This window comes from Cryptomeria japonica, chromosome 3 (genome assembly GCF_030272615.1).
Source record: "Cryptomeria japonica chromosome 3, Sugi_1.0, whole genome shotgun sequence".
In the NCBI taxonomy this organism is placed as follows: Eukaryota; Viridiplantae; Streptophyta; class Pinopsida; order Cupressales; family Cupressaceae; genus Cryptomeria; species Cryptomeria japonica.
This window is the reverse complement of record NC_081407.1, coordinates 365681862-365704580: the sequence shown is the minus strand read 5'-3', so window position 1 is coordinate 365704580 and position 22719 is coordinate 365681862. Positions and strand designations below refer to the sequence as shown.

General features: G+C 37.6%; 1 protein-coding gene across 1 annotated transcript in view; it reads left to right on the top strand.

The window, feature by feature from the left end:
- The first annotated feature begins 329 nt into the window (after positions 1–329).
- The window catches only part of LOC131080028 (uncharacterized), a 31144-nt gene continuing 8754 nt past the window's right edge, over positions 330–22719 (top strand). The window contains exons 1-2 of the mRNA XM_058018120.2: positions 330–453; positions 609–785. Of these exons, the coding sequence (XP_057874103.2) occupies positions 720–785 (66 nt within the window). The 5' untranslated portion in view covers positions 330–453; positions 609–719. The remainder of the gene's footprint in view (positions 454–608; positions 786–22719) is intronic.

Below are 22719 nucleotides of genomic sequence, written 5' to 3'. Positions count from 1 at the left end.
TATCACAACCACCGAAATGAAAGTAAGCTGCACATGCTTTTTACTATTCATGTTGATTAAACTTTAGCGACATCTATTTAAGTGATTGAATTTCTGAGGCTATCTGGTTTGGTGCATCCATCAGTATATTTGAGGTATTGTGACATGAACATTGATTTACAAGAATCGAACTTGTGACTTTTTGAAACGAATCTACTGATATATGCCACTATATTGGGTCCTATGCTGCCTGCTTTTACGTTATGTATTATTTTCTTCGAATATTGTGTGATTTTCTAGTATATACTTATCTTGTATCTGCAGGCTATTTGCAATTTAGCTATGTGGTGCATTTCTATTCAACAATTTGAAAGTTGCATCATAGTCTCACACATTCATTCCATAATAAGAGCAACAGTTCATGCACTTGATAATCCGATGGGTTCTGTATCCACAACCGTTGAGGCATTTCAGGTACTGGAAATTTTTTATCTTATTGATTTTTTCTTCCTAATATTTTGGCATACTTGTGCTCACAACTTTTGTAACACTGGTATATATAATGGAGTTTATTAGTGTCAAAACTTTAGATTTCACTATTTTGTGATTTTTTATACTGGATTTTGCAGGCTGTGATCAAACTGATTGCCCAAGCAAGTAACATGATGAAGGATTTGGCTCATATATGGTCTCCTCCAATTTATCGAAGACTTGTTAGTGCTGATAAAAGAGAATGAGACATGGCGGAAAGGTGTCTTCAAAAAATTAAGTCAACTATCCTACCTCCATTGCCACTCCTTTCAAAGGTGTGTTTTTAGTCTTAAACTGTGGTTGATTCGTAATAGTTGTTTTTTGTTCTTATGTCCCAGGTGCACGGATGCACATTTTACTTTTTTTCTGTAAAAACTTTGATGGCATGAATTGCCTGTAGAAAATCATTTCAGTATGTGCCTTGCACACTATGGCTACATGACTTAACTCTTAACTATTCAGCAACCTATGCCATTGTGTCATGCACTATCTGATTGAATGTTACAGCAGCATTTTGCCTTGTAAAATCTCACATTTGCACTTCTTTGTGTAATAATGCACTACATGCCTAAATTTGTCAAAATATTTCTAGATAATTCCATCATTTTTCAAATAATGACTTTGTGGAAGCTAGTGTGTTGACCATGCGATGTTTGAAGATGTAAGAAAAAATAAAAAGGTTGTTGGAAACAAATGAGACCTGAAAGAATTATAGTCTAGCAATGCATAATCAAATTTCTTAGATTCCTGTGTTGATTTGCTGTGATTCTTTATGACTTAATCTTTTTGATCCTGTGCCTTTCCAATACAAAGAAACTAATATAGATGCAAAAGCATATGGATTTCAAAGAATCGATGTTGTTCAATTAATCAAGGAGACAAAGCTCCTTTAAATAGAGTTACAAAGATGATGTTTCTAAAAGAAACAATCATTAACTAGAGGTGAAATTAGAAACAACTTAAATGACCATTAATAACACAAAGAGAAAGATATTATTCTAATACCCTCCCTTAATGGTCATTGTTCTAACTACCAAGAGAAATAACAGAGAAGGTTGCCCCCTTCTTCTCAGAACACGCTGCAACAGAAGACGAGCCTGCCACTAACTCTGCCACTTGAGATGAGTCTGCCACCAACCCTCCCAGAAACTGCAGAACTTCTGGAGATACCCAAAACAACACCAACCGTCCAACCTGATGTTGGAGAACTGTTCCTCCCTGTAACTAGAGACACACCAAGAACAGTTGTCACGATTTTGAGGAAAAAATAGGCAAACCTTCCAAACTATTGCAAATGAGCAAGATGCCTGAAAATAGATTGCAAACAAGAGACTAGTGCAGATCTTTGCACAACCCCAGGTGCGACTAAAAACAAATTACAACAAAGTACAATTTTTGAGGAAAAAATCATAAACCCTCCCATGATTTTTTTTTACAGGGACAAAAAATATTTAAAAACCCAGAGACTTTTTTAAGGGAAAAAAATATTAAAACCCATCAGAATTTTTTTCAGGTAAAAAAATATTAAAAACCGAAACAAACATCGATGCCCCTAAGCCATCTTCACGCTTTTCAAGGCACGAAAAACGAGGTACTGAGAAGATGCTAAGTGCACAAAACTTGAGGTACAAGGTTCAATGCATTGAGACAAGTCCAGGCACAAATTCTAATGCAGAAAATAGAGGCAGATATAGGTACAGACTTCAAAAAAAGATGAAGTCAATTGACACAGATTTCGAGAAAATTTTACGGCTGACCCAAAAAAATCCGAAGACAACCCATAAATCCTTGCAAAAAACCTAGAAAGAATCTGAAATCAGAATTGAAATCCGCTGGCACAAAATTTGAGGCACGGAAAACGATGCACCCACAAAATTATGAAAACAACCCAATTGATCTCTCGAAAAACCCACCAAGAATCTGCAATCGGAAAAAAAATTCGACTTGATCTGAAGGGTAAAAACCCTAATCGAAAATGCAGATTTCTGTCCAAAAATGGCAGAAAAAAATTTGCAGGTAGAAAAAATCGCGTCACGCGCAGAGGATTAATGGCGTCGCGGGGCGAAGGTCTGGTTAAAAAAAAATCCGCCACAGAAAACACGAAGAACAGTAGAAAAACCGCCTGAAAGAAAACCCTTTAGAAAAAAAATTTGAATTTCGAATTCTGAAAAAATCATAGGCTCTAGATTTGTTCTTTCAGTGATGAAAAATTTCATTCGAAAATTTTTAGAAAAAACAAAATTTTTCTTTCTGCTCTGATACCATAATACAAATGCAAAAGCATATGGATTTCAAAGAATCGATGTTGTTCAATTAATCAAGGAGACAAAGCTCCTTTAAATAGAGTTACAAAGATGATGTTTCTAAAAGAAACAATCATTAGCTGTTGATTTTCCTAGGTTTTATTGGATGTATTTTAATGTATATATCTGATTCAATTTGATACTTGCATTCTTGGAATTCTATGTGTTCTCAAATTGAATAACATTATACTATATATATTCTTTTGGAGAGGCATGTCCTTGAACGGACATGTCTCTCCTTTAATTATAATAATTTAATCAATATTATAATGTTTCATCAATCAATTATTAATTTAGAATAATATAATAGATTAATATTGAATATTAAATTTTATATTATTAATAATAATATAATAATATAACATAATAATATATTATTATTAATCAACATATATTATATGTATTCTAAATGATCATTCGACTGAAGCTACAAACATTAACACTCCCTCTTAGCTAGGGAGGATGATCTGACATAATGTGTAGTGATCTCCCATGTCAACACTTATGGCCCTCACCGTAGCTACACAAAACATAATTAACACTCCCTCTTAGCTAGGGAAGATAAAATCAATGCAAATGCATTAAGTCTAGATTAATTATGGAATAGAGAAAATATTATCTCACTATGATATCAGGAAGTATGGTATAAACAAGAATATCAAGGCACATGATATTCACCATAACTCAAAAATATCATCTCATGATATTGGGAGTATTTGCATCAACCATATGATGCTCATCACAGGGGACCATAGTCTCAAGGTGTGAATTTGCCTCCGTCGGCGATTCTATTCACAAGATCTTGTGTGGATTGCCTCTGTCGGCAATTCTATCCATAAGCTCTCACGTGAATTGCCTCAGTCGGCGATTCTATCCACAAGCTCTTACGTGGATTGCCTCAGTCGGCGATTCTATCCACAAGCTCTTATCAGTTTGCCTCTGCAGATGCGAAGACCAAGCAATTATATCTTCTATGTTCACCACATGTATCGTATGTAATTTTATTCAACAAGGGTGGCAGATATATATCATTTGTCTTCATTGGATTGTGCCTCCACAGGGGGTCGCAATCCTATGTGGAACCACGTGGTTCCACATAGGGTCGTGACCCCTGTGTGGAGCCACGATCCTTCTACACCAGCGGGATTACTTAAACCAAACATAACAATAACAAACTATTATGTTAGTTTACTACTAAATTAAATCGCAAGTATAAAATCGAATTTTCTGGGCGCTAAAACAAATTACGATTTAGAGTTACGACTGAGACTAAATTTAACACTCCCTCTTAGTCTTAGGAGTATAGACCTAAAACTTAATTTAGCTCAACACTAAATCTCATGATAATTACATCACCTAGGTGTGAAGAATCAGCCTGTGATTCTAAGGATATACTCACTTTGATATCCCTGTTTTAAGTATTAGCCTGTGATACTAAGGATATACTCACTTTGATATCCCTGTTATAAGTATCAGCCTGTGATACTAAGGATATACTCACTTTGATATCCATGTTATAAGTATCAGCCTGTGATACTAAGGATATACTCACTTTGATATCCCTGTTATAGTATGTGCACTGACATTAATCCACTTACATAATTTCTACTATAACTTATCATATTACTGATATTCAAATTGTCTGATTTTTAGTTTATATGATCTTCCAAACATTTATAAGATCGTCACCTTACAATGTTAAAATACAAGTGTTCATTAACTAAAGAATCATCATCCTTTAGGAATGAACAAAGGGAAAGGTTACATAATTCATATACTCAAGTATATGACCAAGAAGTTTACATAATTTTAGACATCAATTACATTTTAACCATACAAAGATACCTTCTGAAGTGATCAATTTTCACTCTTGCTAGGGGTTTGGTGAGAATGTCAGCTGTCTGATGTCCTGTATTGACATATTCCAGTCTTATTACCTTTCTCTCTGTTATTTCTCTTACATAGTGATATGGGATCTCAATGTGCTTGGATCTATCATGGAAAGCTGGATTCACTGAAAGTTTAATGCAGCTTTGATTGTCACAATGAATGATAGTAGGCTTCAGACTTTCACCAAACAGTCCTACTATCAATTTCCTCAACCATACGGCTTCCTTAGCTGCCATGGATGCAGCTATATATTCAGCTTCTGTGGAGATCTGAGCTACGGATGATTGTTTTCTGCAGATCCAAGATACCATAGCTGATCCCAAGCTGAAACAGCATCTTGAAGTGCTCTTCCTGTCTATCACGCTTCCAGCCCAGTCTGAATCAGAGTATCCATGTAGGTTCAATGCAGTGTGTTCATAATGCAGTCCATAGTCCAAGGTACCTTGAAGATATCTCAATATATGCTTTACTGCAACCAAATGTATTTCTTTGGGTTTAACCATGTGTTGGTTGAGTGCATTTACTGCATAACATATATCAGGTCTGGTATTGACTAGGTACATTAATGATCCAATAATCTGTTTGTATAATGTTGGATCTGCAAATTTGGAATCTGTTATAGCTTCTTTTAGTTTATGTAGGTTTGTTTCCATAGGAGATGACATTGGCTTACAATTCATCATTCCAAATCTCTTCAGAATGTCAATGGTGTATTTACCTTGATTTAGATAAATAACATCTGGTTTTTGCCATACTTCTAATCCAAGGAAATAATGGAGTAGACCTAAATCCTTCATCTCAAACTCTGAAGCTAGTTTTTGTTTGCATTTTGCAATGAGATGATCTTCGCCTGTAATTAATAAGTCATCTACATATAATATGAGTATCAACATTTCACCTTTGATTATTTTGAAATACAGATTTGGATCAGCAATGTTCTTAGAGAAACCTATCTCTAATAAGTAACTGTCAATTCTTTCGTACCATGCTCTGGGAGCTTGTTTTAATCCATATAGTGCTTTCTCTAACTTGCATACATGTGTTTTAGCATTATTTACCTCATAAGTGTTTCACCTTCAATAGTGAAAATCCCTCTCAATCACTATGATCGAAATTGTCACAAGTTGACTGAACCATCTTCTCCCTCTGAAGCTCAAGTTCTTGTATCAACCTCTTGTCCTCTTTTGAAATGTCAGACTCCCTTTGCGTTTGGTCTCAATCATCAATTCATTTATAAGCATCAATTTATTTCTCCCTTTAATTCAATTTTATTATGCTTTCGTCCTTAATTTTAAAACATTTCCTTTCATAAGGTGAGCCCATATAAGAAATATCACGCATGAATCATCTCTCATCATAATTCCCTTTGAATGATGTAGAACATTTTCATAATTTTGATCAACACTTTCATTATGATCTGCCACACACAGTCGTTAATAACTTTTGCAATTTACCAAATTTATCCAATCTCTTCGGTGAGATGTTAGAAAAGCTAATTACAAACATTTCCTCCAAGTTATAGCAAGATCCAACAGTCAAAACAAAAGTTATGACATTTTTCCCAAAACTGCTAACCCTAGGTAGGGTTTCAAGTGACCTGCACCAAAGTCGTCATATCTTGCACAAAACTGAATCAAATTTGATGAGATAAACATATTTGAAAACTAGAAACACAGATCTTTCCATCCATATATTATAGTCCTCATTTTGAGGCCAACCAAGGGCCGTACAATGGCATATTTCAGACTGAAAATTCTAAAAAAAACTGAATTCTCCAACCCTCTCCAACCTCCAAATTAAACTTCACAGGCCTTAGCTTTGATACCATGTTGATTTTCCCGGGTTTTATTGGATGTATTTTAATGTATATCTCTGATTCAATCTGATACTTGCATTCTTGGAATTCTATGTGTTCTCAAATTGAATAACATTATACTATATATATTCTTTTGGAGAGGCATGTCCTTGAACGGACATGTCTCTCCTTTAATTATAATAATTTAATCAATATTATAATGTTTCATCAATCAATTATTAATTTAGAATAATATAATAGATTATATTGAATATTAAATTTTATATGATTAATAATAATATAATAATATAACATAATAATATATTATTATTAATCAACATATATTATATGTATTCTAATTTCTAAATGATCATTTGACTGAAGCTACAAACATTAACATTAACTAGAGGCGAAATTAGTGTTGTCCTCAATTTTTGATTTCAAAAATTGGACTATCACATAGAAATTTTTGTTAAAAAATGAAAATTTTTACTATAAGGCACACTTCCCGAGGCAGAAATTCGCCCCATCCTTGGGCTGGATCGATTGTTGATCCATCCCCAAGCTATGTTTCGAATTTCGTCGCGTTTCGAGTCCATTTGCTATGTTTTTGCTTCAAATTAGGGGAATTTTTCTCCAATTGCAAGTTTTTATAAAAACTTGTAAAGAGGGTTTTAAAACCCCCATTACTAGTAGCTTGACTTTAAGTGTTTAAAAATTTGTAAATGGGATTTTAAAACCCCTTTACATGTCTTTATAACTTAAAGTTATTTTTATAATGTTAAAATAAAACTTGTAAATGGGATTTTAAAACCCCTTTACATGTTTTAAGTAAAATCACTTGTAAAGGGAATTCTATTTTCCTATTACAAGCAATTTTACTTGTAATTTCTTTTCTAAAACCCGAATTTTGCCTTAAAGGCAAAAATATGAACATTTTGTAAAGCTTGTTGTTTTGTTTCTAAAACCCGAAATTCTTCCTTGCCATTGCAAGCTGATTTGAGTTCGGATTTCTTCGAGGACATTTAGGGATTCCTTCCAAGTGTGAATTTCTTGCAACTTTGAAGGATTCATAACCCATTTTTTGTGCATTTGTTCAAACCATTTTATTGCGCATTTGTCTTCCTGAAGCCGTTTTTCTAAATCACGTATTTATGGGTTTTGACTATGATTTGGGGGGTTGAATCCATCTAATCTCAAGGCGTTTTTGGCTCTATCATAAATGCGTTGGATTCTATGCTTTGATCAAACCATTTTATGCGCATTTGTGGTTGCGGATTTGTAAAAAGACCCTAAAAAATAGTCACGGGTTTTTGTTAAGATACGCATTCTTCCCATTTGAGGTATGCTTACAATCCTAAATCTTTTTTGCTTTGTCTTGTGATTTATGATGAATAAAATCAGTTTTGAACCATTTCTTTGGCATTTTTATAGCAAATTGGTTTTTCTATTGTCACACTGCGTGGCTAAGTTGTTTCCATTGTTTAAATTCTATTTAAAGGGCTTCATCTTTCATGTTTGGTTGATTCTTCAAGTTTGGATCTCTTCTCAACTTTGCAACGTAATTTTTATTTTTGTCTTTCTTTCTTAATTTCTTTCCTTGCATTTTTTTGTTTTAGTTTTAGTTTTGTTCATGTTCATGATGGGTTTGTGAGAGGAAATTCCCCATTTTACAAAGAAATTTGTAAAGTAAAGATGTTCTTCCCGTTTGGAATTTCTCCTTCTTTACTTGCATTCGGGTTTTAAAAACCCAATTGCAAGTAAGAGGAAAATTAGTGTTCTTCCCTTTTTGGACAAAGACTTGACCTTCTTTGGTCCAAAAATCAAGTTTCAAAATAAGAAAGATGTGTTCTTCCCAAATTTGCAAAGAGATTTGCAAGTGTAAAGAGTTCTACCCCTTGATGTTCTTCCCAAACATTTGCAAGAGGAATGTTTTGAGTGTTTTTCTCTTTTTGGACAAAGACTTAACCTTCTTTAGTCCAAAAATCAAGCTTCAATGATTAAAAAATCAAGTTCTTCCCAATTTCGGGTTTTGAAATCCGGATCGCAAGTTGAAAGTTCTTCCCATTTTTGCATGGCAAAGTTCCAAGTGATCTTCTTGAAATTCATTTTTACCTATCCGCTTCCAATTCCCTCATCCGTACTTATCATCTTCGTCATTTCCCGCATGACTAAATACCATTATTCATCCATTCCTTCGATTTTCAGTTTGTAAGTAAGTTTGCATTTGGTTTTAGAAAACCAATTGCAAATGTGTTCTTCCCAACTTCCAAACTGAAAATTCATTCTCCTTTCATTTATTCATGCTTCGTGTTTTGCGAGTATAGTTGCATTCGGAATTTGGAAACCCGATTGCACGTTTGGACTTCCCTCTTGTGTACTTGCAAAACATGTTTCAAAACCCGAAATAAGTCAAAAGCTTATCTTTCCACCTCTTATATTTCCTCTCACAAAGCCAAAGTACAAAAGTTGAACTTTCCCATTTGGAGGAGTAAAAATGTCTAAAGATATTGACTTTGATATTGCCTTGATACTCTTGGATTTACATTGTAGCTTTTCTAGTTGTTTTCAGATGACAGATTTACCATCATCTTCCACTCCAAAAAAGATGAAATACAGGTATGACAAATACCAAAATGAAGTTCTGCAATCACAGGTTTCCTCCTCCCTTGATCATATCAAGGATAGTGAGATAGGCCATGTTGACATGTCCGAATTCATACAAAGGATTGAAGATCCGAAGGAGGGGAACATGCAACGGTTGTTGGACAGCCATATCCATCATGCCACATCCTTTCCAGTTGCTGCCCTAGAACCGGAATTTGTTCTAGCATGTGCCCATCATTTTGATAAAGAGACACGGGTTATTAAAAATGATGATGGAGAAGTGATCATTCGCCTGGATGCAGAAGCTATAGAGAGGGTTTTCAAAATTCCTTCTGAAACCATCTATATAGAGATCTCCAAGCAAAGTGCAGCTGAATACTTTGGCGAAAGGGAGAAAGACTGTAAGCGTCATATCAACAAATGGATTCATGAACCTCGCACTGCGCTTACCAGATGGGTCAAGTTATATCGATCTGATTTCAAGAATGAGATCGGCGATACTATTACCCTTCTGAGTCGTATGATGGGATTGGAACATTCCAATGTTTTTGAACCTTGGATGTACCAATTTTATTATGTTAATAAGGCAATCTCAGCACATCTATTGGGGTGAGATCATCAGTGATGCTTTGTGTGAACAACTTGTAGTCGTCCCTACTACTTTCACCTTCTACATGAACTCATATCTCGTGTATATCGCTGCGTCACTTAGACATTTCCCAGGTCTTTCTACCAAGGGTGACCGCATGCTTGTGCCAGTTTGGGAGTACTATGATCAGTTGCCTCTAAGGCCAAGTAGGTCTCATTCCAGAAGGGTTCAGGACGCTTTCTTTGGTCATTACCTGTGTCAATTTGACAAAAACCTGAAAGAACAAAAGAGTCTCAGATGAAGCATGCGAAAAGGTGAAAGAATATGGTTGTTTGTTTCTCCAGTTTCCGACTTTTACCTACATGAGAGTTGGATGCTATGGCGGGCAGCCTTATATGCTCCCACGATACCCAACCGATAAGATTATTCTTATGGAATTGGGAAGACAGATCATTGCTGTGCATACACATCAGTCAGTCAGGCACAAGGTTGGCATGGTTATTTCTTCCAATAACCCATTGAAGATTGGTCGATATTCTCTAATGACTTCAATCAAGGCCAAGGCTATGGAGACTGAGTTGCAGGAAATCAGACTCAAAAGATTCAAACCTAGAGCTGATTTCGATTACCGAGGCATGAAGGAAAAGATGAAGAAGACCTTCATCCATGTGCATCGGATAGAAGATATCTGGGTTGATCTCCGTTCGGAAAAGGAGATTCGCAAGATGGATTACTGTCGACTCACTGCAGAACAGATTGTGGATCTAAACCTCGTGGACATGCCACAAGGGATGATTGATGATGGAAACATTCTTGATCTTGAGTTTGTCAATCAGAATGTTGATGAGGCTCCACTTCCTTCTATCCATTGGTCCCATAAGGAAAACACTTCTATCTTGGATAGATTTCAACCAATTCTTGCCAATACCAATACCTAGCTTAAGAACAATGGTGTCAAGCTCATTAAGATTAAGGTTAGGAAAGAAGATGATTCTACAGGTCCTCTTGGGCGGAAGTCTGAAATTCAACTGGACAATAAAGAAGGTGCATCCTCTTCTAGTACGAGGATCAAATTGCGAGTCAGCCGTGCAATGGTGCTTCCTCCCCAAGAAGTAACAATCCGAGGCAAGGAGAAGCTACAGTTGGAAATTCATGTGATTGATCCTGAAGGTTCAGAGGAAGAAACTCAATCTAATAATGCTCCTCAGTCGCCTTCTACAAAATCCCCACATAATTCCCTTTCTCCACTTCCTATTGAGGTACCTGTTGTGACCATTTCACACATCGCCCCATTAAAATGGATACCCCCTCTTTTTGCTCGTTTTTGCTCGCCTTTCTCTCTGCTTTTTAGGATTTTGGTTTAGTGTGCCAGTTGTCTGGACTAGGGTCAAGCCTTAGGGTTTCTGTTATTGTGTTTTCAGGCCAGAGTCCAGTCCAATTTTGAATTTGAGAGCTTCCTCCAGAGGGATGCAATTTTGGAAATAAAGTGAATTCGCCAGAGGTCAGGAAAGTTTGTCTAGTTTTAGTCGGAATTTTGAGTGCAACTCCCATTTTTGCTTAAGTGTTGACGATGAGGTTTTGATATTTTTGTCCGATTGAGTAATTTTGACCAAATTTTGAGAATTTTGATAATTGATTCCGGGCATGGGAAATGACTTGTTTTTGCCTTGTGAAGTGATTGAAGTCCTGAAATTTTGATATTTTGGCCTGTGGAAGCAAAATCGCTCCTGTCCCTCAGTGAAGGACCGGAGCTTATTTTTCAAAATTTTACTGTCCTCGCAGGATCAAGATGATTTTTGGATTAGAAGAGATAAAGGGAGGCATGTTCTTTCCGTTGAATATAATTTGAAGAATTTCACAAGCATGGAAATTTGCCAGGAGCAAAAATCGCTCCTGTCCCTCACTGAAGGACCGGAGCTTAAAACCTAAAATTACCTTGTCCTTGCAGGATTTGAACGGTTTGACGATTTGAGGAGATCAAAGGAGATATGTTTCATCAGTTGAATATAATTTGGAAGTACCTCCGTGAAGAAAATTGGACCTAGAAGCAACTTCGCTCTTGTCCCTCAGCCAGGGACCAGGGCGAAATTCAATGATAGCTCCTGTCCCTCTCCCAGGGACCAGAGCGAATTTTCTTATAAGGCATGTTTTGGACAAAAAGCAAGTAAGTTTTAAGTTTGAAGCAAGCGAAGAAGGTGTAACAAACCCGTTGAAGACAAATTGAAGATTGCAAGACACCGAAGTGGGGCCTATATTTGCCTAGGCGCTCCTGTCCCTCAGTCAGGGACCAGAGCGATTTCTTCCTTAGATCAAATTCGCACCAAGTTGAAACGAACTCCAGGCCAAGGATGAATGAAAGGATGCACAACAAGTCCATTGAAGATAATTTTGGAAGTTAGCAAAGTGTGATTGAGCCTACAAGTGCAAGTTCGCTCCTGTCCCTCAGCCAGGGACCAGGGCGAAATATTGGTTATGTTGCCTTCCTCCCAAGTTTAAATCACTCCAAGTCAAAAGTACAAAGTGGCAATGACGTTTGAGGTGTCTCGACGAAGAATGAAGTTGCAAAGATCGCCAAGGATGAAGGATTTGCACTAAATGCCCAGGTTCGCTCCTGTCCCTCTCCTAGGGACCAGAGCGAAATGTTCAAATATGTCCAAATTTAGGTTGCCGCTCACATTTCAAGTGTTCGAAAGGGAGTAAAGAACATCATTTTGCGCCTTGGAGACAATTGCAAGTCAATATGATGAAAGATTTACACTATATGCTCAAAATTGCTCCTGTCCCTTAGTCAGGGACCAGAGCGAAATCTCTATAAAGGCTTAAGTTTTGGATGTTGATCACGTTTCAAGTGTTCAAGAAGGACCAAAGGACATCGTTTTATATTGTGAAGGCAATTGCAAGTTGATAAGAACAAGGATGCGCCCAAGACACCAAAGTTCGCTCCTGTCCTTCAATGAAGGACTAGGGCGATATTCACTATATTGGCCATTTCTTTCGAAAACTATGTCAAACCAAGGTCGTACAAGGTTGCAAAAGGTTAAAGTGTCCTTAAGATGATGATATGCAAAGAAACCAAACATCAAAGGGTGGTCAACTAGAGGAAGGAGACAATATCGCTCCTGTCCTTCAGGCAAGGACCAGGGCGATATTCACAAAATCACTCATTTTCTTCCAAAGATCACATCAAAACAAAGTGGCATAAGGTTAAAAACGTCATTTGGGAGGCGACAAACAAGAAGCTAAGGTTAGGAGATGATGAATTTTGGCTTGAACACAAGGATCGCTCCTGTCCCTCACCAAGGGACCAGGGCGAAAATCATTCAAACATCAAAGTGCCTTGTTAAGGACGAATAAAGTGAGCGTGGAATGGAAGGATGACGTTATTGCTTGCCTCATGATGAAGATTGGTGATTGAAGAGACGAAGGTCAAGGAGAAAATGAAAGTTCGCTCCTATCCCTCACCAAGGGACCAAGGCGATAATGACCACAAGGGGCATTCGTCTACGAAATCAAGTCAATCAAGCACAAGTTTCTTGTCGAAGATGTCAGTTTCAACGTGAAGAAGGTGATTTTGAACGTAAAGGGCAAGGGATTCAAGACTAAAGTGTTAATTCGCTCCTGTCCCTCTCCCAGGGACCAGAGCGATATGGTTTGTACCCTTACCTCTCCAAATTTTGGCGCTAACACATTTTTTGAATTTTATTAAATGCTAAAAGATCGATAAAATTTGAATATTTAATTAATAGCATTTAAAATTTGCGCATGAGCATTTATTAATTAATTTTGCCTTTTAAAAAAAAAGGAAATCGAATTAATTAAAAACGAAGGCATTTAATTAATTAATTACTATTTTAAATAAAATCAAATTGAGCGCTTGGATTTAAATTCTTTTATTTTTACAAAGTCGGCCCTTGGTTTTTATTTAAAAATTGCTTTTAATTACCTTATTTTTACCAAGTCGGCCTAGAGTTAATGGAGGGGGTGAGCGCCTATAAAAGAAGGGTAAATCATTTCATTTTAAATCATCATTCAAACAATCTTTGCATGCGAAATTATCATTAAAGGAGAAGTGCGAATTGTGTTCAAGGAGCGAATTTCATCAAGAATACAAAGTACGAAGCATCATCAAAGGGGAGTGCGAACTTAGTTTCAAGTGAAGCGAGCTTGCCATCAAGACGTTGAAGACCCCCAAAGGTGGCGAAATTGCAAGGGAGGACATTCTCTTGAGGGAATCACGTTGAAATCTTCCAAACATCAATTTTTGCCTAGGCAAATCTCTTTATTTTGCATTTTAGAGTTAAGCTCTCAAGTGAGGTATGGCGATGTGATCCCTTGTCTTATTTTGAATTTTGATCGTCATAGCCTTAAGTTTTGAATTTTGAAATTTTGAATTTCAATGGCTCAATCGTTTTTTAGGAAATGATAACTCAAGGACTTATCATGAAGTTTCCTAAAATTAATCTCTAATCTATGATTATACATTGCAAAATCTATTACTTATTATGAAATGTTGTGTAGGTGATACAATGGCGACCCCGAAGGCGAGAGCATCCACCAGTCGTCCAGCTCTCATGAAGGAAGATCAAAAGAACGAAGAACTGGAGACCAAGATCGTGTCTAAGTGGAGCACCATTGGAGATACCAACTTGGGCAACTTCAGTACGAAGAAGTTTCGAGAGGTCCCTTACATTGGCAACCCATCACCTGTTGCCGGGAGGATAATTGAGAGTGGCATCATTAAGGCGGCCGGCTTCCCTCCAGCAGTTCAATGCCATGAGTTGATGATCGAGTGTGCTCGTCATTATGATCCACAGTCCAGAACGATCATGTCCAAGGAGGGAAACGCTTTAGCTTATCTTTCGGAAGAGGCTATAAGTGAGGCTTTCCATCTTCCAGAGCACAGAGATATGGTCTACAAGAGCATAGAAGGAGCCAGGTCCATGTACGAAGATGATCCAGATGCTTGCCTAAGCATCATCAACAAGAACTGGTTACTTAAGAGTCGTCCTCGCCTGAGCAAGATCCCGAACACACCACATAGGATCGATTTCCAGGAGGAGTACAGAGATTTGATTACAATGCTCAACCGAGTCACAGGAGCTCCTCAAGCCTTCTACTTTGAGAAGTGGATGTTCTACTTCATCCAGGTGATAGTTCAGGGAAAAGGAACAATTCATTGGGCTAGAATGATTAGCCATTACTTGGACGTACAGTTAAGGAGACTCAAGGCTACCAAATCCTTCCACATGAGTTCATACGTCAAATATGCCTTGATTAGAGGCTTTGAGTACGCAGGACTACCTCATAGAGGGGTGATTGGAAGAGGACCCGGCGAGGTCAGAGTTTGTGATTCCTATGTCCACTTGCATCATCCACCAGGAAGTAACTACAAGTTAGTTAATGATACCTTCACGATGAACATCACGAGGACGTTGCAAGGTGGGATTCACAATAGATTATCTCAGGATGCACAGGAACTAGTAAAGAGGTACGGTGCTTGGTTTATCCAATTTCCGAAATTTACTTATATCAGAGTTCATGGATGTCCTTCACCTCCATACATGTTGCCGAGATATCCGACAGACAGAATAGTGTTACTCGAGGTAACAAGACAGTTGGCAGCTTATGCGAAGGCATTCAGACACAGACATGGGAATGGAGTTCCTGTACCTATCATCTTAGGCAATTCAGTTGAGGTATGTCCTAATGCTTTAGCCATGGATGACGCAGAGAAGGAGTTAGCTTTGTATTCTTTTTCATTCTTTGCTTTGAGAGAAAGCTTCGATCCACATGGATATATAGAGGAGACAGTCGGTAGGAAATTTAAGCATGAGTTTCAGATAGAAGATTTTATGATGAATCTCTTAGACGATCTTGAAGTGAAAAGAAAGATGCATTCTAGATTGCCTTTGGATTTCATTAGGAAATGCAAGATTTACAGAGTGGCCGACCAAGCTCAGGACGGTGGCAGACATCTCCAAACATCCTATGATCGAGATAGCAAAACAGTGAGGTTAGATTGGAATGAGCCCGAGGTTGTGGATCTAGATGCTTTGATGGCCCCAGTCTTGTCTTGTACTCGCAGATGGGTTGATGTGCAGCATCAGAAGTTGAGAGAGCAAGGCATAGCTATGACTTTCACCTTGGAGGACAGACCAGCTGAGGGTGGAGCCAGTGTAAGCGAGGGCAATCCTAATCCCAGAAATACAAGTGAGGGCAACCTTCGAAGTGCAAGTGAAGGCAATCTCCATCCAAGAGGCTCAAAGAGGAAAGAAAGACCTGAGAAGAGAGAATCTTCCAAGAAGAAGCAAGAGGCCAACCGAGATCGTTCATCCGGCACATCTTCTCGACAAGAGAAGAGGACACTTGAAGTGGAGGAGTCTATGGAGTCAATGGTACAGAATGATAAAGAAGGATAGGCACCAGGTGGATCTCTTCAAGACAATGAGTTGCTTGAAGATGGGGAAGATAATGAAGTAACATCTCCTCCCAGAGAAGAAGAATTGCTCAAGGAAATACAGGTTAAAGAGACAAGATCTGCCATCCCAGATTGGTTGAAGGAAAGATTAACTAAGGTGATCGTGATTGAGGACGAAGACAATGTAATTGATTTGGAGAGCCTTGTCGGACATTCCCAGGAAGTGACAGAAAAGAGGAAGGCTACCAAGATGTCCAAGATGATTAGAGATGAGATTGGATCCAGAAAGTTGCAGATAGCTACACCGGCAGTGGACAAGTATGAAGGTGAGATCCTAGCAGAGGAATATGATATAGAGACATTTGAGCTAGGTCCATCCACAGCTGAACAGACGATGGATGATGCCACCGATTCATTTGAGGCCTTGAAAGACAAGCTTAGGGAAGAAATGGAGAAGAATAGGAAGCTTGAGAGAGAGGTCGGTGCATGGAGAACATATTTCAGCCATCTCAATCAGCCTTTAGGACGTCAGGATCCAGCAAGATCACCCATACAGGCACTTCCCCTTCAATCAATTGGTGAGGCAGAGAGATTCAGGAGTATGGTCCAGCGTATGAGTACTTGGATGGACAAATCTCATACAGTTGCCGTAGAATTTACAACAAGGATGATGAAGACTATTCATAGGGCTATCCAGGTTCTTGAGATTATCCACAACTTGATGATAACAGTAGCTGCTTTTGCTCATACCAAAGAGGTTATCATTCCTGTCTTGCGAGTAATCAGACAAATATCGAGGAAGGTCTTAGCGCAGGAAAAGATCATGGATGGAGGACCTCACAGTTTACTTCAGTGGTCAACCTTACTCCAGATGAAGGAAGTTCTCTTCGAGGACATCAGTACTAGATGTAACCATGTTGAGCAGGTTATCAACCCGATCCAGGACAGAGTATTTGAGGTACTACGTACCATTCTTGGCAGGAGGATCGAAGTTGAGACGGATGTGGATTTGCAGGAATTGGAGGATAAAATTAAGGTCATCTTTTGCAAAGATGCAAATGTTATCACAGATGAGCAACAGGACCAGATGTTTGCTACCATGCTCCTGATTGAGAAGTCTAAGGAACTTGAACCTGAATGGGACGCTACTCTTCTTGAGGCATTTGATCAGGTCATCCACTTGGAAGAAAGAATGAAGAATCTTCTCGAGATTCCAATTGCTGAAATCGAAGGAATCGTGTCTAGATTCATTGCATATGCTAAAAAGGAGCATTGGAAAGGGAATAAGATTCTAGATGAGAGGTTGTTATAGATGACATGGCACCTTAATTGTCATTGGTTTATGTCTCCTAGATTTTCGTGCCAAATTTAATAATTGGCTATGCATTTAATGTTGTGCAATAAAAGGGGAACTTTTGTAATAAAACCCTAATTAGGGTTTAAGTGTCATAATCTTGGCCATTGATCTTCTTTCGATCTGGACCGTTCATTGTAATTGAGGATGCTATATATACCCTCATTTCTTTTCATTTTGCATAGGGAGAAAACTAGAAAATCAGAGAGTTAGAAATTATTGATGTATTAGAGAGATTAGAGTTTAGAAGCAATTTACTTTTGTAGCAAGATTGAGTTTTGAAGAAAGAATTCAAACAATTGTTGTAAATGATGGCTTTGAGATCAATGAAATATTGAAGTTATGGTGTTTTGTTGCAATTCTCTTGGTTATCTTCATGGTTGTTCATTTTTCTTGAATAATTCTCAATCAAAGTAGTGTGTTAATTCGAAGGACAAAGTGTTGGACTTGATCTTTGGTAGGATTCGCTTTCCAAACCACTAGCTTCTTGCTGATTGTAGGAACGCCTTGCGTGGTCGACTGGAGATATTTGAATCGTTTAAACCTTCAATCGTTGTTGTATCTTGGATATGTACCTTCGTGGTAGTGTCCTTGATCTTTGATGTATTGAAAAATCATTTGTTACCTTAGAAGATCGCATCAATTTCAATTGAGTTGTTAATTTATGGCAATATTGAAGTTGGTAGAATCTCACCAAGTCTTGTCCACATTGAGTCATTCTTAGGGTTAGACTAGATTAGACCTCTTGCAAACCCTATCCTTTTGATATTTTTTGAAAAGCTTGTTTAGTTTAGCAAAATCTTCGGCAACGTAAGGCCCCTTGATGACACAGCAATCACAACGACCACTGGTGCTTATCCACACGTAGAGACCCTACTAAAAAGAACATTGGAGTCATCCTAACTGATCCTTCTTGCGATATCTTCAGCAGTTAGCGACTTTATTCAAGAGAGGATAAGATGCCTTTGGGTATTTTATTCTGTGTATGATTGTGTACAAAATACACGTCAACAGTACCCATGTTTCCTCCTGTGATAGATGTGAATTCTCAATCAGCCCCTTCAGTTTCAGAATCTCCGCAGGACATTCTTCCACTTTTAGCAGCAGAACCATCTCAGGATCGTTCTTAGGAAAATTTGTTGAATATCTTTGTGGATGATCCTTCATATGTACCTTTGTCTAATATTGATACTTCTATGACCCGTTTTGATGAGTTCATGACATCTTCATCACATCCTGTTGTCACTCAGCAGACTATGGTGGCTATTCAGACAAAAACTTCTCTCAAGGTCACCACAGTTGTTCAAACAGAAACTGCTTCTCCCTCTTTCCCAGAGTCAGAGTTAATGGCTTTACCTCCATGGCTCAGTTCCTTCACTGCAAAGAGGAAGAAGCAGGTGATCTCACCTGATGCCTTTGACTATCGATAGTTGAAACAATCAAAACCTAAAGCCGTTAAGAGGGCAAAGACAGTTTTGAGGGTGACCGTTGATGAAAATCGGATGAGAGTGGCAGAAATTGCTGAACCAATATCAGATAAACTAGTTGAAGAAATGCAAGTAGCTGATTATCGGATCACAAAAGTGCAACTGGGTAAGCAGACTCATGAGGTTGTCAAACATGATGCTCAGCAAACAGTGGCTACATTGGTACAGCGGTATGATGAAGTTTTGGCCAAGAAAGATCAGTTGGAAGTAGAGAATCAAAAACTCTTGGCAGCCATCCAAAGTATTACTCAACCTTCAAATGGAGAAGGCCAAGTACCTATTTCTTCCAGTGCCAGTGAACCAATCCAAGGTGTCGAGAGAGCCGCTCAAAAGGTTCAAGCCTTAGACACCCGGGTTGATCAATTGCATGACTTATGTTCACAAGTCATAAGATAGGTATTTGAAACAATGGTTAAATTGGAAATCATTGAAGATAAGTTGAATCAAATCTTGGGTGCTTTCAAACTAAATTTGGAGAAGGTTGAGAGAAATTTAGTTCCTTGGCGAAAGATGCCTCAACAACAGTTGAACGTTCTTCAGGTGCATGACGTAATTCCTTCTAGAGTCATGTACATTGAATATGAGGAACTTCTGGAGAACAAATCCCTTGTTCTCAAATCACTCATTGAAGAAATTGACGAGACCTTAAAGTTGCGTGAAACAGTCTTTCAAGATGTTACCTCCCACTGTAAAAAGGCATCCTGCGACATTCTAAATCAGAATGATGAGTTGCTGCTCGAGGAAGAAGTTCTTGCAAATCTGCAACTCAAGATTCATGATGAATGGAGAAGTGAACAATTTTCAGCCGCTTTCATTCAAATATTGATTAAGTATCAAACTGAGTTGCAAGAAATCTGGTCCTCGTTGGAAAAGGGCAACTCCACGCTATGCCAATGCCATGATGCCATCGTAAAGACTAGGGTGGTGGCTATGAACACTCATGAACCAGATCTTGATGAATTGCAGAAAGTTATTCGGAAGTTCGAATTGTTCATGTCTTCAAGAGGTGCAACTTAAGTGTTTTTAACACTTGGTTGTAAATTCAAAATTGTAATTTCAGAATTGTAGTTTCCCTTTCGACAAGTTTACTTGTAAAAACATTATTGTAATTGCAAGTTGTCATCACTTGCATTTTTGTAATTACAAGTAGGCAGGTTACAAGTCAATTTGGAATAGGATTTGTAACCTCGAATAAGTCATAATTAGTTGTTGAATAGGTCTTGGTGGTTGAGGGAATTTCTCAAGTTAGTTAGGATCCTCCCACCTTTTTCTCAAGGCTCCTCTCCTATAAATAGAAAAGAGGGTCCATTGTAATTTTTATCTTTTGGAAAGCAAGCAAAAACTCTACCAAATTTACAGCAAGAAGTCTTTGAGCTTATGTATGTGAATTGAAAGTTTTGAAGAATAATAAAGAAGGATTACTCAAGTTTTGAGTCTTTGAGCTACATGTTTGAGTTTGAATCTTTTTATTTCTTCCATGCAAAGTGTTTCTAAAGGAGCTTAGTCTAATCTGATTTGAAGTTTTTGAGCTGCAAGTAGAGAAGATTAATTAAAATAGGAAAATCTCTAGAAGGAGCAGCAAGTCTTTGAGCTTGCGTCTATTCTTGAGGAAAAATTATTGTTTGATAAGAAATAGCAGCAAGTTTTTGAGCTTGCATTAGTTCTTGTCTTTGTGTTGAAAGAATAGATTATTCCGGTCTTTGAGCTGTTGTCTTTTATTCGTTGTAAAATTTAGTATAGCAAAGGGTAGATAGGACTTCCAATAGTCAAGTCTTTGAGCTTGATATTGCTGCCCCGTCCCGAAGGAAGTGACGAGAGTCTTTGAGCTTTCAGGAAACTTCATTTCCTTTCTCTCGTTTTCATTTGAAGTTGTTACCATTATTATACATTTTCTTGCTATCACTTTTCTAAGGAGAGAAAAGGATATAGGCTTCCTTGAAGAAAGAAGGAAGATTGCTGTCCCATCCTGTTTTTATTTCAGTTTTAGATAGATAGGGGGAGCCTTCCCTTAATTAGGAGAGTTTCATACTCACACATTGTGGTTGAAGCCACAATTTTGTTTGCTTTCACGAGTGTACAAAATTTTCAACCAACAATTAGAAACAACTTAAATGACCATTAATAACACAAAGAGAAAGATATTATTCTAATAGAAACCACTAAAATCACTCAAAATCTCCTTCTGATTAAACTTTCAACTACAAACTAGAGTTGTCTATTCTTGTCAGTAATAATTTCTCACTGCACTTCAACAAAATGCCAATCATGCTTATGTTGTTATTCCATGCCACTGCCGTCATTTGACTCAAGTATGGAGGCTTTTATTTCAGTCTCTTCAATCTTCATGAACACTCCTAGGTCTATTGCTAGCAGACTCTTTGTTTGGTTCACTGTTCAAGTTTTGTATTCTTATGTTTGCCTGCTTCATTCCATTGTGCTTAGTTCATTTGTGGGATACTATCGAGTTGAAGGTAACAAGCAACTCTTCAAAGGGAACTCAAACCATATTACTTTAATGGAAAACAAGTGTGCTTGTCCTTGCTTGAATTTTTTTTTTCTGTTGTACATACCCTAGATTTTCTATCAATCCTTGTGCATCTCACTTTCTTTAGTTGAATTTTGATAGTTCTGTCCTAGCCAACACTGGAAATGGAGTTTGTGGAATAATTTGTGATTCCCAAGGAAACTTGATTCTGTCGAAGATTATACATTGGATCAAATGTGAATAACATTATGGAGGCATGGTCTCTTCCTCATGGCTCATCATTAGACCACAAATATAAAGCTTCACATTTGGAGATTGAAGAGGACTCTGCATTGATCATTTAGACAATGCATTCCAAAGGCAAGTACTTTGCTATTAGTTGATTTGGTACCATTAGGTGCTTGTAAACTCGATAAAATTACTCAACGGCTTTTGCAACACCTTGTTCATTTTTTCAAGTTTGTCATGCACCCGCCATGAATCAGTCTCATGCTCAAAAATTAGATTAAAGGATTAATAAGTCACAGAAAAAAACAGTAATCCAAATTGATGCCTATTCTAGTAGATATACAATGATTCAATACAGGAATGAGATAAGGCATTTATTTTAGACGTGTGATAAAGAAGCATCGATTGTGTTTATTAATGGGGGAGCGATTACAACTAGTCAGCAAATTTCTTAAGTTAAAAGAAGCAGATCACTATGAAAAGGCGGAAACAATTGAACAGTCAACAGTCGTTATGAAGGGGCATCAGGGTCAAAAAAGGAAGAGACGCATTGTTGTGCCGAAAAACTCTCACCAAGTTGTGCCGAAAATATACCCTACGATTATTTATACAAATCGCCTATTTCTTTTTGAGTCCATACTCTCGATATGATGATGGCTTCAATAAAATATATGCCAAACATTAGAGCCACGACTTCACTAACATAGCCATTATATGAGAATATTTGACATCAGACTGTGGCCAGATTGTTAAACTCATGGCTACAATAAAAGTTAAAATAAAGATGCCACCAGTCCACGATATCAATTCTTCACTATTGACCCAGCGATAGCATTAAAGTTCTCATTTCTCAAATCTCGAAATATAAAATCTCCATGCAGACACAACATTGCATCTGTTAATAAAACTTATCTACAATTTTGTCACTTGTGAAACTTCACAAGCTGGCAAGAAAACCAGCTCTGATACCACTGAAATATTCCCTTAGGATATTTGTTCCAGATTTTTACCAAATGATCCACAAAAAATTCAAACAACAATTTGCATGCAATT